Source organism: Protopterus annectens, chromosome 10.part0, assembly GCF_019279795.1.
Source record: "Protopterus annectens isolate FY-2018-M chromosome 10.part0, PAN1.0, whole genome shotgun sequence".
In the NCBI taxonomy this organism is placed as follows: Eukaryota; Metazoa; Chordata; order Ceratodontiformes; family Protopteridae; genus Protopterus; species Protopterus annectens.
The window spans coordinates 393,283,676-393,299,048 of NC_056744.1; the positions used below are offsets into that span (position 1 = coordinate 393,283,676).

Consider the following 15,373-nt stretch of genomic DNA (forward strand, 5'->3'; position numbering starts at 1 on the left):
CAGGGGTTCTCAACCCCCCTCTGACAAAAGACCCAGATTAGAGGAAGACTACCCTTCCTCAGACCAGGCTTCTATTACCTCAGAACATTCTGACGACCAGGATTATGCCTAGTGCCCTTTTGAAGACTCTGATGCTGAGGAGTCTATTCCCTCTGTCTCCCCCCATGAGGACTACTCTTTTGGGGAAACCCTGCATACATTGAGGGAACACTTTCACTGGGAAGGCCAAGATTACTCAGATTCCAAGAAAAGGCTCAGGGAATTTCTACTGCTCCCCCAGCATAGGCCCCTGGCTGTCCCTCCTGTTTTAGATATTTTGGATGATGTGTACGCAGAAGCCAGCCTTAATCCAGATTCTTTACCTCCAGTCCCTGTTAAACCAGACAGGTATTACCGGGTTCCTGATTCTCACCAGTTCCTTTATAAAAGCCATACTGCTGACCCAGAAACTATTTTGCAGGGTCCCAAGGGAATAAAAGCCTCTACTGCTAAAAACCCTTTACCTTCAGAGAGAGATTCCAGAGCATTAGAAAGATGGGGGAAAAAGGTGTATACATCTGCCACTTTAACCATGAGGGCATTAAACTGTCAATTCCATATGTTAAAGTACCAACAATTTTTGTTATCTCAGTTGAAAAGCAAAATGACACAAACAGGACAACCAGATTTGAAAGAGTTGCAGGATTTGTTGCATGGTGCAGAGCAAGTGGGTAAACATACCTTGCAGTGTGGTTTTGATGCTTTAGAGGCCTCATGTAGAGCTGCGGTCACGGGGTCTGTTATACGTAGACATGCTTGGCTCAAAGAGCAAACCTTACCAGATCATGTCAAAGCAAAGTTATTAGATGCACCACTTCAAAAAGATGTATTGTTTGGTGTTAAAGCTGAGGAGGTACTAAAGAAAATGGAGGAAAAAGCGAAATCTATGCAAACAGTGAAAGATTTCCTGCAGGTACAACCTCCACACTTCAGCAGAAACTGGCCTTCAAAAAATTGGTCCTTTCCAGCCACGGACAGACCTCAAAGGGGCAGATACAGACGCCCAAGGGGTAGAGGACAACCTCAAGGATCTTACAGAGCAAGACAGTGGCAAGCACCAACCCCAAGAGGTGGAGAAGATAGATCACAGTCATTTAGAAAACAGACACAATGACTTCCCCCTATGCCTGCCAAGCAAAGCTTTAATGGCAGCACCTTTGGGCGGAAAACTGGCATTATTTTCAAAAAACTGGCATATTGTTACAAAAGACAAATGGATTCTGGACATTATAGACAGAGGCTACAGGTTCCACTTTCACACCCTTCCAAAAATGAGAGGCATGCCAAACCTGCCACAAAATCAAAGGGCAGAGGCACAAAGACAAATTTCCACTCTCATGGATATGAAAGCAATCCAAGCGGTACCTGCAAAAGAACAAGGTCAAGGTTTTTATTCCAGACTATTCTTGGTACCAAGGAAAGACAAAGATTGGAGACCTATCTTAGACCTATCCATCCTAAACAAATATCTACAGGTGCCAAAATTCAAGATGCTCACATTACAGCAGCTTCTTCCCATACTGGGCAAGGTGTCTTGGCTGGTAACATTGGACCTCAAGGAGGCATACCTGCATGTCCCTATCAGACAAGATTGCAGAAGATACCTCCGATTTCTTGCAGGTTCAACCCATTACCAATTCTCTGCATTGCCCTTTGGCTTATCTACTGCGCCCAGAGTGTTTACGAAATGCCTGGCATCAGTAATTGCCTTCTGCAGACTACAAGGAGTACAAATCTACCCATATCTGGACGACTGCCTGATCCAAGCGGACAGCAAGGACATTCTATTGCAGCATCTGGCGTTTGTAATAAAACTGTTAAACTTCCCGGGATACACAGTGAACAAAAAGAAATCAAAACTAATACCTTCTCAACAGATAATTTTCCTGGATGCCAGCTTAAATACAACCACCCAGATGGCCTACCTCACGCCAGACAAACAAGGGCAACTGTCTCAATACTTCAGCAAAATGGCAACTTTCACCAGACTAACTGCAAGGAAAGTCCTGCAGGCTCTGGGATTCATGGCATCTTGCATCCTACTAATCCCATGTGCAAAGCTGCATATGAGGAAACTACAATGGTACCTAAAAAATGTATGGTCTCAACACAGCCACAGCTTGGAAACAATTATACCACTCATTCCATGCCTTCAAAAGGAATTTTTGTGGTGGGCTCAAGCATGCCAAAGAAACACAGGTCTCCCTTTCTGTGTACCTCAAGCAACTCAAATCATCACAATGGACGCCTCAGACTACGCCTGGGGAGCACACATGGCAGATCAGTGCATTCAGGGAAAATGGTCCCAAAACGAGAAGCACCTACACATCAACCAAAAGGAGATGCTAGCCGTGCAAAATGCTCTTATGACCTTCAAAGACCTACTGCATCCAGGCCAGCTATTGATAAGGACAGACAACACCACAGTCATGTGGTCCATAAACAAACAGGGGGGAACTCATTCATACCCCCTGTGCAGGCAAGCCATGACCCTATGGAACACAGCACTGGAATTGCAAATTCAACTACAGGCACAATTCCTGCCAGGAAAGGAAAACACACTGGCAGACAACCTAAGCAGAAATATGACAGATTCACACGAATGGAAGTTGTATCCTCAAGTTTTCTCAAAGATAACTCAGGCATAGGGACAGCCAGACATAGATCTGTTTGCTACCCACAGAAATTACCAGTTGAAAAAATTTTGTTCAAGGACCTATCATCCACAGGCCTGGAAAGTGGACGCACTCTCTTTCAATTGGACAACATTGACAGTCAATGCCTTCCTGCCTCTTACTCTACTGACCAAAGTTCTGTTAAAAACCAGAGCAGAGAGGCCACAAATGATTCTCATTGCGCCATACTGGCCATGACAACACTGGTATCCACTCCTAAAGAGCCTGACACACTCCCCACCATGGATCCTACCTCTAGTCCCTCGTCTGTTGTCCCAGCACAACTACAAAACCCTTCACAGCCAGCTCAAAACCCTAAATCTAGCTGCATGGAGAATACCTTAATTTCCCAACAGACTCTCCTCTCCAAGGAGGTGCAGGATGTCATCTTGGAGGCCAGAAGACCTTCTACTAGAAAAGCCTACTCCGCCAAATGGAAACAATTTTGTTCCTGGAATCAAGAAAAGGGCCAGAATCCTTGGGTAATAAATATACCTCAAATTTTACAGTACCTAGCTGAGATGTTAAACAGTGACCTTTCCTTCTCCTCCATCAAGATCCACGCTTCAGCCATTTCTGCACAATACAACACAGACCCCCCTTTATTCTCACATCCTCTATGAAGGCAGTTCCTCAAAGGGACAAAAAATATAAAACCCCTAAGGAAACCACCAGTTCCAGCTTGGGACCTCAACTTCGTATTGGAAAAGCTGACCCTGCCTCCCTTTGAGCCGGCTTATTCAACAGAGCTACAATACTTGTCATGGAAAACAGCCTTCCTTCTGGCTATCACCTCAGCACGCAGGGTTTCGGAACTACACTCCCTCATGGCTGTGCAACCATTCATCATTTTCCATCAGGACAGAGTTTCCTTACGAACCAACCCTACCTTCATGCCAAAGGTTGTATCCAGTGTAGCTTTGAATCAGTCTATCCACTTACCTACCTTTTATCCAAATCCACAGAACAAAGGGGAGAGACTACTACATTCCTTGGACATTCACAGACAACTTCGTTATTACTTGGACAGAACAAAGCCATTCAGGAAATCTGAGCAACTATTTGTGTCCTATGCTACAGGTGCTCAAGGAAAGGCTATTTCCAAACAGACAATTTCAAAATGGATAGCCCACTGCATACGCTTTTGTTATTCATTTTATGGAAAATCTGTGCCTGCATACATCAGATCCCACTCCACCAGGGCCACAGCTACCTCTGCAGCTTTCCTCAGGGGGGGTCCCTACCAAGGACATTTTGGAAGCAGCTACTTGGAGTTCAGTGCACACTTTCTCCAAGCACTACTACCTTCCACTATACTCAAAATCTAGAGCGGGCTTTGCCACAGCAGTCCTGCAGGGCATCCTCGCTCCTCCTAGTTCCACTTAGTGCCTACCACCCTTACTTAGCTTTGGGATTCTACCCATCTGTAATGACTGCAGCTGTATGCATGATGAACATAGTACAGTTTTGTACCTACCATAAATGTAGATGTTCGAGTGCTCATACAGCTGCAGTCCAGGTTACCCCCCCCCCCTCCGTCCCCTCTTAGGACAGGCCTTATGACAAACACCTTTATCATACAACCTATTTGAGGTATTCTTTTATGGTGTATTTGCTTGCAACTACATTTTTTTTGATTTATCTATATTGCATGTTTGCATAACATTATGTTTTGCCTTCCTTCTGTGGGCACCTGACATCTGGGGCAAGAAAAACTGAAGAAAATGGCGTTGGCTGCCTCTTTTATATCCCTGCCGCACTGACGTCAGGGAAGAAGCGACGACAACCGACGCCGGACCTAGACTTTGGAATTCGGCCGACCGAGGACCCACCTGACGGCAGGATAACCCATCTGTAATGACTGCAGCTGTATGAGCACTTGAACATCTACATTTATGGTACGTACAAAACTGTACTTTTCTGTTCCTACATCCCCGTCCTTCTCAGAACTGAGTCGACATTGGGCTTCTCCGGCCACATTGGCACAGACATCTTCGGCACTAGGGTCCCTGTCTTCTCCCACGGTGCCGCCTTTGATTCTGACTCAGACTCCTTCCACTGTACCAGCCTCAGCACCATCCCCTGCGGTGCCGACTTTGTGACATAGGCTCCGACTACTGTACTTGCATCGGCACCATCCCCGGCCATGGTGCCAATGTCTTACATGGCTCCACTGGTAATGACACCTTCATTTCTGAAGGTCGAGCACTTTCCCAGAACTAGGTATTCTCCATCTTATGACCCCTTTTTGGGACAACAATTTAATCCTTTTAATTCTTTTCTTGAGAGACCGGATTCCCCATCAGCAGTGTCCTTCAGATCCACCAGGAGTCTTTCAGAACAGGATGTAGTGAGGGTTGTGGACCAGCTTCTAGCAGCTAGAGGATTAACCACCCAAACCAGGTCTTCCCTCCCTCTTGGAGCAGAAGTTCTCATGGCATATTCTCTTGTCTATCCTCCTCTGACCTCCACCCAGGTTTTGGAGACTTCGGTACCGATGGCCATCCCTGTGCTTATTGTCTCGGCTCCGACAGCGGCGGCTTCCCTGCCGGCACTGATTACTCTTGCCGCCACGGCTCCTTTGGAACTGGCGCACTGTCAGAGCAGTGATTGGGCTGTCGGCACCATGGGACATGGTTCAGCACCGATTTTTTTTCTGTGGTGCCATCTATGGCCATGGCTCTCCAGGCAGGTGCTGGTCCTCTCTTAGCTCCTCACCTGGAGGTGGGCTCCTCGGGGTGGGATGTGACCCCAGTTCCGAGGTCATCATCCTCTGTTCCGGCCTCCCATACCTCCTTGGGGGGGGTGGGGCCTGCTCTCCAGGTGATGGAGAGGGTCCTTGATTCAACGAGCTCGTAGTTGAGACCATTGGCATCAGAACCAGAACCCCCATCTAGCTTGCAGCTGTCCCACCCTCCTACTCTGGAACCTCGAGCATGGGAGCCATAAGACCTGCCTTTCAAGGGAACCCTTTCTCCGGAGTCCTCCTCAGAAGATCCCACTGGGGAGCCACTCCGGAAGAAACTTTGCAAGAGGAAGCATCTCGAGTCCCCTGAGGAGTCCGTCAGTGAAGACATTGATTGCGATGAGGGAGAAGGGTCCCCACTGTCTCCCCTGGAAGATGCCTCATTTGGAGACATTCTCGAGATCCTCAAGCAGAGGGGAAACTGGAAGCCCTCCAACCTTTCGGTGGAATCGGTGTTCTTGCAGGCTTTCCGTGCTCAGCCATCTACTTCCTGAGTGACCCCACCTCCAGATGAGCTCATTCGACTTATTATGCAGCATTTCTGGAAGGCCCCGGACAACATAGAACCCGTCCCTCAGAGGCGAGATAAAATTTTGTCCACTCCTGAAGACCATTCCAATTGGTCCAAGCAGCTGCTAGTCGATTCCATGGTCGTGGAGGTGGCCACCAAGAAGGAACTGGCGGAAGATAGTTCCACTGTTCATCCCCCGAACAGGGAGTCTCAGGCTATGGACAGACTGGGGAAGCAGACCTACGCTTCAGCGACCTTTGCCATACGGTAGCTGAATTACCTGGCACACTTTACTCACATCCAGAGAGACCTAATTTCAGAAATGTTTGCCTCTTTGGTGGAGGTACTGTCTGAGGAGATGCATGATACTGTTGCCTCTCAGCTAACTACCTTGGAATCAATCTCGAACTCCTCGATGTGCTTGATTTCTCACACTACCGAGGGGGCAGCTCGTGCAGCCGCATCGGGCATCGTTATGAGATGGCATGCTTGGATGCATTTGCGTGACTTCGTGGACCCCTTTAAATCTTCATTTGTCAACGTGCCTGTTGACGAATCTTCCCTTTTTGGTCCCAAAGTAAGAGACACACTTTCACGTAGTGAGAAGGATGGAAAGACCTTGTCTGCTGTGGGCATACGTTTTTCCGTCTCCCAGAGGTCCTACTCCAGGAATCAGAGGAGAGGAAAATTGTGGTTCAAGAAGTCCCAAGGATCTTTTCATGACACTCATGATGAGCAATCCCCTCAGGGCAGAGGGACAACCCATCCGGAAGACGCCCCTTTCGGGGCAGAGGGGTCCGCGCAACCAGGTTGCTAAAGATTCCTTCTCTGGCCAACCCTTCCAGTGCCCCTGAACAGCGGCCCGATTGCTTTCCTGTGGAAGCAGTCGAGGGTTGATTTTCTCTGCACCTACAGGCCTGGCAACTCATAACAACGGATACGTGGGTGCAAAGAATAATATCCAGAGGCTATCATATCCCATTCGACCTCACTCAGATCCGTAAAACGAATCCCCGATGTCCCACCCGGTCAGAGGGAGGCTGCAGCCTTAGAAATCAAAAAGCCACTAAGAAAAAGGTGTTTATGTCACGCTATCGAAAGATGAAAATAGCGAGCGCTTTTTCATCAAACCTAAAATATCTAACCCACATAATATCGAACATTCAGAACAGCAAATTTTTTCCTTGGGGAAAAAATATGCTATTCCGAAACACATACACACAACACAAGCACACCTAAAAAACATCACTCCACACACATACACTTATAATCCTACAACTAACCCTACACTAAACTGTACATACACTATTATCTATCCACTTACCTTAACCCAAACCCTAACCCTAAGGTCCGTCACTATCGCACACTCATTTAACCCGCTCCCTAACTCACTTAACCCACCCCAACCCTAACTCACCTAACCCGCGCCCTAACCCTAACGACCACACAGTTGCGCACTTACCTGAACCAGACCCGTAACTTTCCACCACAGCGCTGAAAATAGCGAAGCCACAGAACAGGCCAACAGAATTCTTTCCTTAAGAAAGAATTTGGTGTTCTGCAGCTTTGCTGTTTTTAGCGTTCGCTCAAAACAGGTCGATATTAGAACAGTCGAAGTTTTAAAACTTCGATGTTCTGATATAGACCCAAGAAAAAGAGTCATCTAACCAGTCCCACCAGACCAAAGAGGATCCTGCTTTTACTCAAGGTTCTTTTTATGCCAAAAAAGACAGGGGACTGGAGACCAATCCTGGATCTCAGCTTACTAAACAAATTCATCAAACCTCAAAAATTCCAGATGGTCATGGTACAGTCCATTCTCCCCTTTCTGGGGAAGGACAACTGGATGTGCTCTAGAGACCTCCAGGACGTGTATTACCACACAAAGATGGACAAACGCTCTCAGAGATTTCACCAATTCAGGCTGGGAGCCAGTCATTATCAGTTCAGGGTAATGCCTTTTGGCCTCTCGATAGCCCCCAGAGTGGTCACCAAATGTATGGCATTCATAGTAGCTCATCTCTGACTACAAGGATTCCAGGTTTTTCAACAGCTAGACGATTGGCTCCTTACCGCCACGACCAGGAATTTTCTCATTCTCAGTCTCTCTTATACTCATGGCCTTGCTCTTCACTTAGGTATCACGATCAACATGGAGAAATCACACGTCTCCAACAAGAGCACTGGAATTCATTGGAGCGATCTTCGACACAACCTCCTGTCAAGTTCCTTTCCTCCTCACAGGCTTTCAAAAATAAGAAACCAGATTCAAGTCCTCCTCCCGCAGACACTTGCACCAACACACCTTGTACTACAACTATTGGGCTCTATGGCAGCAACCATTACCTTAGTATCACTAGCGAGGTTGCACATGAGACTATTACAGTGACTCCTTTCATCACTATGGTTAATCTTAACCCACCCACTCAACCACATGATACGCTTTACAAATCTTTGCAAGAAAGAAATGCTATGGTGGATGAAGCCAGGAACAAATCTTTGGTGTTGACCGTTCTGTCTTCCCCAGCCCAGGGCCACTGTGACCACGGACACTTCCCTGTTAGGGTGGGCGGGCATTTACAGGGAAAGACAGTCCAAGGCATCTGGTCCCCCAAGAAGGCCAATTTGCACATAAATGTCCTGAAGGGTCAATCTTTGTCAAAGCGGGCTATTACCTTTTGTTATTCCCACCATAGAAAAATTGTTCCAGGCAGGGTCAAGGCTCAGTCAACCAAGGCCTTTGCTTCTTCTGTAGATTTTTGAAAAACATTAGACTGTAGAAATTTTCTAGAAGCAGTAACTTGATCCTCTCTGCATACCTTTACAAAGCACTGTTAAACAGATTCCTTCTCCAGGTCTAAGTCAGGCTTTGCTGCAGCCATTCTCCTTCCACCTCCCAGTTGTTCCATGGTGAAGGAATCTACCCATATGCCTTAGGCTACTGCAGCCTTGATCGGTATGAAAAGCTTAGTATGGTTACATAAGTAAACGTACCATAAGAGTAGTTGTTCATATGATTACTGCTGCAGTAGCTGTTCTTTCTCTCCATCCCTCTTGTTTTTTATGCCATGGTGTGGGCATGTAATATTTTTCCAGCAGTGCGCTTTGAGGGCTTAGCCTCCCTCTCTTTGTTAGCATGAAAGCTCTGAAGGGCTTTGTGCCCAAACCTGCCTTTTTAAGTCGGCCCAGATTGAGCCGACAAACAGTTTGGGCATATGGAAGGTGCTCGGCGGCTGTCATAGCCTTTGCAGAGTATAACCCATATAGCTTAGTCACAAGTTCCGAACTACCCCAACCAACTCTGCATTGCCCGCATCTGAATATGATTATTGCTTTAACCAATCTATGAAGGAAGTTAACTTTTAAACTTCGAGATGCAAAGCAGTACACCTTCAGTGAAGTTCGTAATGTCTCTGAAAGAACTAATGTGACAGCCTTTGAAGCTACTTACCTTGTGAGCTGAGAGACAGAAGACAGTGTGCTACCCAGGTCTCATAGTGACAAACACGAAAGACAAAGGCAGGAAATGTAGACTTATTCAAGACTGAAGTAAGGAAAATGGTAGAATCATTTACAAAGATCGTGGAGTACTAACAGTGAACACAGTTAAGAAGAAGCCTACATCAGCGCATAAAAGGTATAAACACGCACACAACAAGATGTCTAACACTACAGAGTAATAGCACTACATAGTAATATTTTAGAGGCATTGTCGCATAACAGTTGTGGTAAGATTTTTATAAAGTCTTTCAGTCATATTTAGGCGGCGGCCTTTTCAGTGTAGATCAAATTCTGTAAGAGGGTTTACGATTGGCTTCATTGAGTCTGTTTTTGCAGAACTCGTTGACAGTTTCATGTGTGTTTATATTACTTACAAGCTTTGTAGCACATAGCTCTGTAGACTTGTAGAGGAAATAGTCTTGTTTAGTACGAATGACATTGAGGTACTTAAGTTACTGTATTACGATTGTTGTAAAGCACCTCATTTACAGCAATCTGTTTGTTGTTTCTGGATTAATCTATTATTTTCTTTGCTTGTAGTGTGTTGTTTACTGGTAGACAGGCTGTTAATGTAGAGCAAAGAAGTGTATATTCCGATTATTTTTATGGGAGAGGGAAGTGTTTGTGAAGATGGAATGATTCCTTAGAGGCAGATGTAGAAAAAAAGTATGCCATGTGGAAATAGAACAAAGTTCAACCATTATTCTTCTTTATGCAGGTGGACTTCTTATGGAGAACAATGATGACCGTGTACTCCAGTGCTGTCTGCAGTTTCAGGATCTTTATCCTGTTGCACTTATAATATTGTGCACGTAAGTGTTACACAGATTTGTAAGACATTCTGTCCAGGAATATAATAACCAGTTGTAACTGTGCTGTTATGAAGTTGTTAAAACTGCTATCCACCATAGTTAATTAAGATACTTACGGTAATGTCAGTTGTATGTTACGGTTACTGAATAGTATTCTGCTTCCTAGAAATAATGTGTGTGTGTGTGTCTGTCTGTTGGTCTACGTCAGATTGTCAAAATGCTGGAACATCGAACTGCATATGGCCGACACCATATGCATGAAACATTGGAACATCAAAACCAAAATAATAGTAAAAAAAAACTTTTTTTTTCTTTTCTTTTTTTCTTTTTTTTGCTGCAGCAGGGGGTTGCCCCCCTGCACCCCCCACTACTTAAATATATAAACTTCGAGATTACACTTAGGTTGAAATGAATGTGAATTTTCCTCTACAGCGATCTCCATGCAAATGGTACTGTGTTCTAAAAATTTTAAAAATATATATGTTTTCATCTTGGTGATGTTGACGTTTCAGCTGATGTTCTTCGTGTTTCAGTGTTGCAGTCTTTACCTTTGGGTAATCTGCTGGCAGGTTACCCTCAGTCGGCGTGATTAACAAAGTCTTGGGTCCTGCGTCAGTTGCTGAACGTGCTTCCATGACGTCAGGTCGTCAGGGGTGTAAAACATGCAGCCGACGCCATTACATCAGTCTTTCTTGCCGCGCAGTGCCCGAAGCAGAAGCAGTTCGCAAGTGCTGGTTGGCCGACTCCTGAAATTTTTGTTTTCAAGTTTCAGATTCAAAGTCTTCAACTAAAAAGCTAAGTACCCCATTGGGGAAACTTTTTCTTGCTTCTTACCGATGTCAGTAAAAGTTAATAATTGCATTACTTGTGGGAAGCAAATAACTCATAAGGATTTTCATTTGTACTGTATTCCTTGCCTAGACCCTGACCACAGTGTACCTTGCTGTCGGTTTTGTGCTTTATTTAATCAGCGCACTATCAAACGTCTGTACATTTGTGCTTCTAAATATTTTGGCCCACGCTTTAATTATCCAGAAATGTCATTGGTTAGCAATCCGACTACCGGAATCCCTAAAAAACGCAAAGAAAAAGACAGAGACAGGCCGTTGAGGTCCAAAACTGCCAACGACGCTTCTCCTAAGCCAGTCGCCAGTTCGCCAGTACTCAGTGAGGCGCTTTCGCAGCCCCTGATACCCGCTACTTCTGATTCACAGGCCTCTACTGAGACCCATTTGGAGTCAGGTATGCCACGAGATGCTTCAGTTATGGAACCCGTGGATGTCTCTACCTTGGATGGGTCCGGAGCCGCTGTGCAGGCACTGGCTTCTGAGGGTGTTTTCAGGCCTACAGATTTGTATATTAGACCGACACCTTCTTCAAAACTAAGGTCAAAATCTCAACCTATGCCTAAAAAACTGACGCCTGGGCCACATGTGCAGGCCCCTATGCCTAAAATACAAATGATCAAAATGGCTGAAGATTTAATTACTCTGATCAGGGGTAGCCAACCCCCCCCCCCCTTCTAAGAGGCCTAGGCAAGACATTGATTATGTATCTTCTGAACAGGATTCTATTTCTTCTGACTCTTCTAATGACCAGGAATTGTCTATACCTACTTATGAGGACTCTGATGCAGATGATTCCATTCTTTCTGCTTCTTCCCCTGAGGATTTTTCTTTTGGGGAAACTTTACATACCTTAAGGGAGCATTTCCACTGGGAAAGTCAGGATTTCTCTGAATCTAAAAAGAGATTAGGGATTTTCTTCTTCTTCCTCAGCATATGCCTTTGGTTATACCTCCTGTTCCAGACATTGTTGATGATGTTTTTTCAGAGTCTAGTATAGCTCCTGATTCTCTGCCTCCAGCTCCTTGTAAGCCAGACAGATACTGCAGGGTTCCTGACTCCCACAAATTTATTTTCAAAAATCCTGTTGCACATCCTGAAACCATTTCTCAGGGTCCCAAGGGCATTAAGGCTTCTACTGCTAAAAATCCTACCCCTTCTGATAGAGATTCCAGGGTGCTGGATAGATGGGTTAAGAAGGTTTACACTTCTGCAACCTTGGAAATCAGGGTATTAAACTGTCAATTTCATATGCTAAAATATCAACAGCATATCATGGGACTGCTTAAACAGAAAATGATGTTAATTTCTGACTGTGTGGGAAAAAAAATTACAGGATTTATTGCATTCAGCTGAACAAGTTGGAAAACATACTTTGCAATGTGGTTTTGATTCTTTGGAGGCCTCTTGCAGGGCTGCTGTAACTGGGTCTGTGCTAAGAAGGCATGCTTAGCTCAGAGAGCAAAATCTGCCTGATCAGGTTAAAGCAAAATTGTTGGATGCTCCTTTACAACAGGACCGTCTCTTTGGTAATAAGGCTGAAGAAGTTTTAAAAAAGATGGAAGATAAAGCTAAATCTATGCAAACTGTGAAAAATTTCTTACACGTGCAACCTCCAAAGATTTAGTAGGCACTGGCCTACTAAACTGGTCATTTCCAGTTCCTTTGAAAGCCACTCAAGTCAAACCCAGATATTCCAAAGGTTCCAGGTTTCAGTCACAAAGGACTTTCAGAACAAAATAATGGGGTGCCTCTTCCTCCAAATCTGGAAACAGCAAGACATTTCCCTATGGTAAGCAGTCTCAATGACTTCCCTTTACACTTACCAAGCACTTACCTTTTAGCAGCCGCTTTGGGGTGAAAGCTGGCTCTTAATGCAAGAAACTGGCAACTTATAACCCAGGACAAATGGGTTTTAAATATAGTATCCCAGAGATACAGATTTCATTTCCACACGTTGCCAATTCCAAACGGATGGCCAGACCTGCCCCCAAATCAGTGGGCAGAGGCCCAGAAACAAGTACTTTCCCTCATGAACATGGGTCTATTCAACCAGTACCAGAAGAGGAAAAGGGACAAGGTTTCTATTCAAGACTTTTCCTGGTACCCAGAAAAGACAAACCATGGCGTCCAATTCTGGACTTATCATCTCTAAACACCTTTCTGGACATTCCAAAATTCAAGATGCTGACTCTTCACCAGTTACTTCCTACGCTAGGCAAAGATGCCTGGTTGGCAACTCTTGATTTAAAAGAGGTTTACCTGCATATCCCAATCAGGGAATCTTGCAGAAGATACCTCCGCTTCAAAGCAGGCTACTTGCATTACCAGTTCTCTGCTCTGCCCTTTGGCTTATCTACTGCGCTCGGGGTCTTTACAAGGTGCCTGGCTCCAGTAATTGCATTTTGCAGGCAAAGAAATATTAAAATATATCCATACCTGGACGATTGTCTAATTCAGGCAGAAAACAAGGACACTCTTCTAAACCATCTGGTGTTTGTAAAATGGGTTCTAACTTGTTTAGGGTACACTATAAACGAAAATAAATCACAACTGGTACCCTCTCAAAAAATTACATTTCTGGGTGCAACCTTGAATACAACTGCCCAGATGGCTTTCCTTACGCCAGAGAAGCAAATTCATTTGGTGACTTACTTCAAACAGATGGCCACAAAAACCCTGCTTTCTGCAAGGCAAATACTGCAAGCCTTGGGGTTCACGGCCTTCTGCATTCTTCTAATTCCATATGCAAGACTGCATATGAGGAAACTTCAGTGGTACTTAAAAAGTCTATGGAGTCAGCATTGTCACAGCCTGGAAACAATGATTCCTATCATTCCTTGCCTGCAACTAGAGTTCCTATGTTGGGCAAAGGCCTGCCACCAAAACAAGGGACTGTCATTCACACCACCCCCTGCCACCCAAACCCTAACTACAGATGCATCAGATTATGCTTGGGGGGCACATCTGGCAGGGAAGTGCATTCAGGGCAAATGGAGCCCAAATCAAATGCACCTTCATAGCAATCAAAAAGAAATGCTAGCCGTACAGAATGCACTGACAGCCTTCAAGGACTACCTTCATCCAGGACAATTAATGATAAAGACAGACAACAACACGGTTATGTGGTACATAAACAAGCGGGGGGGGGTACACAGTCCTACCCCCTTTGCAGACTATTGTGGAACACGGCATTGACCTATCAAGTACAACTACAAGCTCAATTCCTGCCAGGAAAGCTGAATACTCTGGCAGACGAACTAAGCAGAAATCTCATGGAAACTGGATTTTCAACATGTTGACATGCAAATGGGGAGCCCAGACATAGATCCTTTTGCCTACCCCACAACTGGACAAATTTTGCAGACGAACTCATCACAAAAATGCCTGGAAAGTGGATGCTCCATCTTTCAGCTGGAAAAGCATATCAGTCTATGCTTTTCCCCCTCAGCCTCTGCTCTCCAAAGTTCTACTAAAAGTCAAACGACAAACCAAAAATGATTTTGATTGCTCCAGACTGGCCTCGCCAACACTGGTACCCACTCCTGCGCAATGTGTCACACCTTCCACCATAGCACCTGCCTCAGACACCTTACTGACTGTCTCAGCAGAACAACCAAATTCTGCACACTCTCAGCAGAACAACCAAATTCTGCACACGCAGCTCCAAACTTTGAATCTTGCAGCGTGGCTAATTACCTAAATTCACCCTTAGCATCCCTCAGCAAACCTGTGATGGATGTCATTTTGGAGGCAAGAAGGCCTAGTACTAGAAAATCTTATGCTGACAAATGGAAAAGATTCTGTGCCTGAAATCAATCTCAAGGGATAAGCACAGCAGTACCCAACATTCCTCAGATTTTACAATACTTAACTGAGATACTTCACAGGGGTCTGTCCTTTTCTTCCATAAAAATCCATGCCTCACCTATTTCAGCTCATTACAACACAGAACCTCCCCTCTTCTCTCATCATTTGCTAAAGCAGTTTCTCAGAGGGGCTGACAACGTAAGACCACCCAGGAGAGCTCCAACCCCTGCCTGGGACCTCAGTTTTGTATTGGAAAAGCTCACTCTCCCTCCTTTCGAGCCAGCTGCTACTGCAGACTTAAAATTTCTCTCCAAGAAAACAGCTTTCCTTTTAGCAGTTACTTAAGCGAGAAGGATTTGTGAATTACAGGCTGTTATGGCAGTGGAGACTTTCATCATTTTTCATGCGGACAGGGTATCTCTCAGGGCCAATCC

At 45.1% G+C, this 15,373-nt stretch overlaps 1 protein-coding gene across 1 annotated transcript in view; it reads left to right on the plus strand.

Moving 5' to 3' along the window:
- Nucleotides 1-15,373, plus strand: part of LOC122814161 (transcriptional protein SWT1-like) — a 1,475,367-nt gene that overhangs the window by 1,303,388 nt on the left and 156,606 nt on the right. Inside the window, exon 8 of the mRNA XM_044086774.1 lies at nucleotides 10,191-10,284. Coding sequence (XP_043942709.1) covers nucleotides 10,191-10,284 — 94 coding nt within the window. The remainder of the gene's footprint in view (nucleotides 1-10,190; nucleotides 10,285-15,373) is intronic.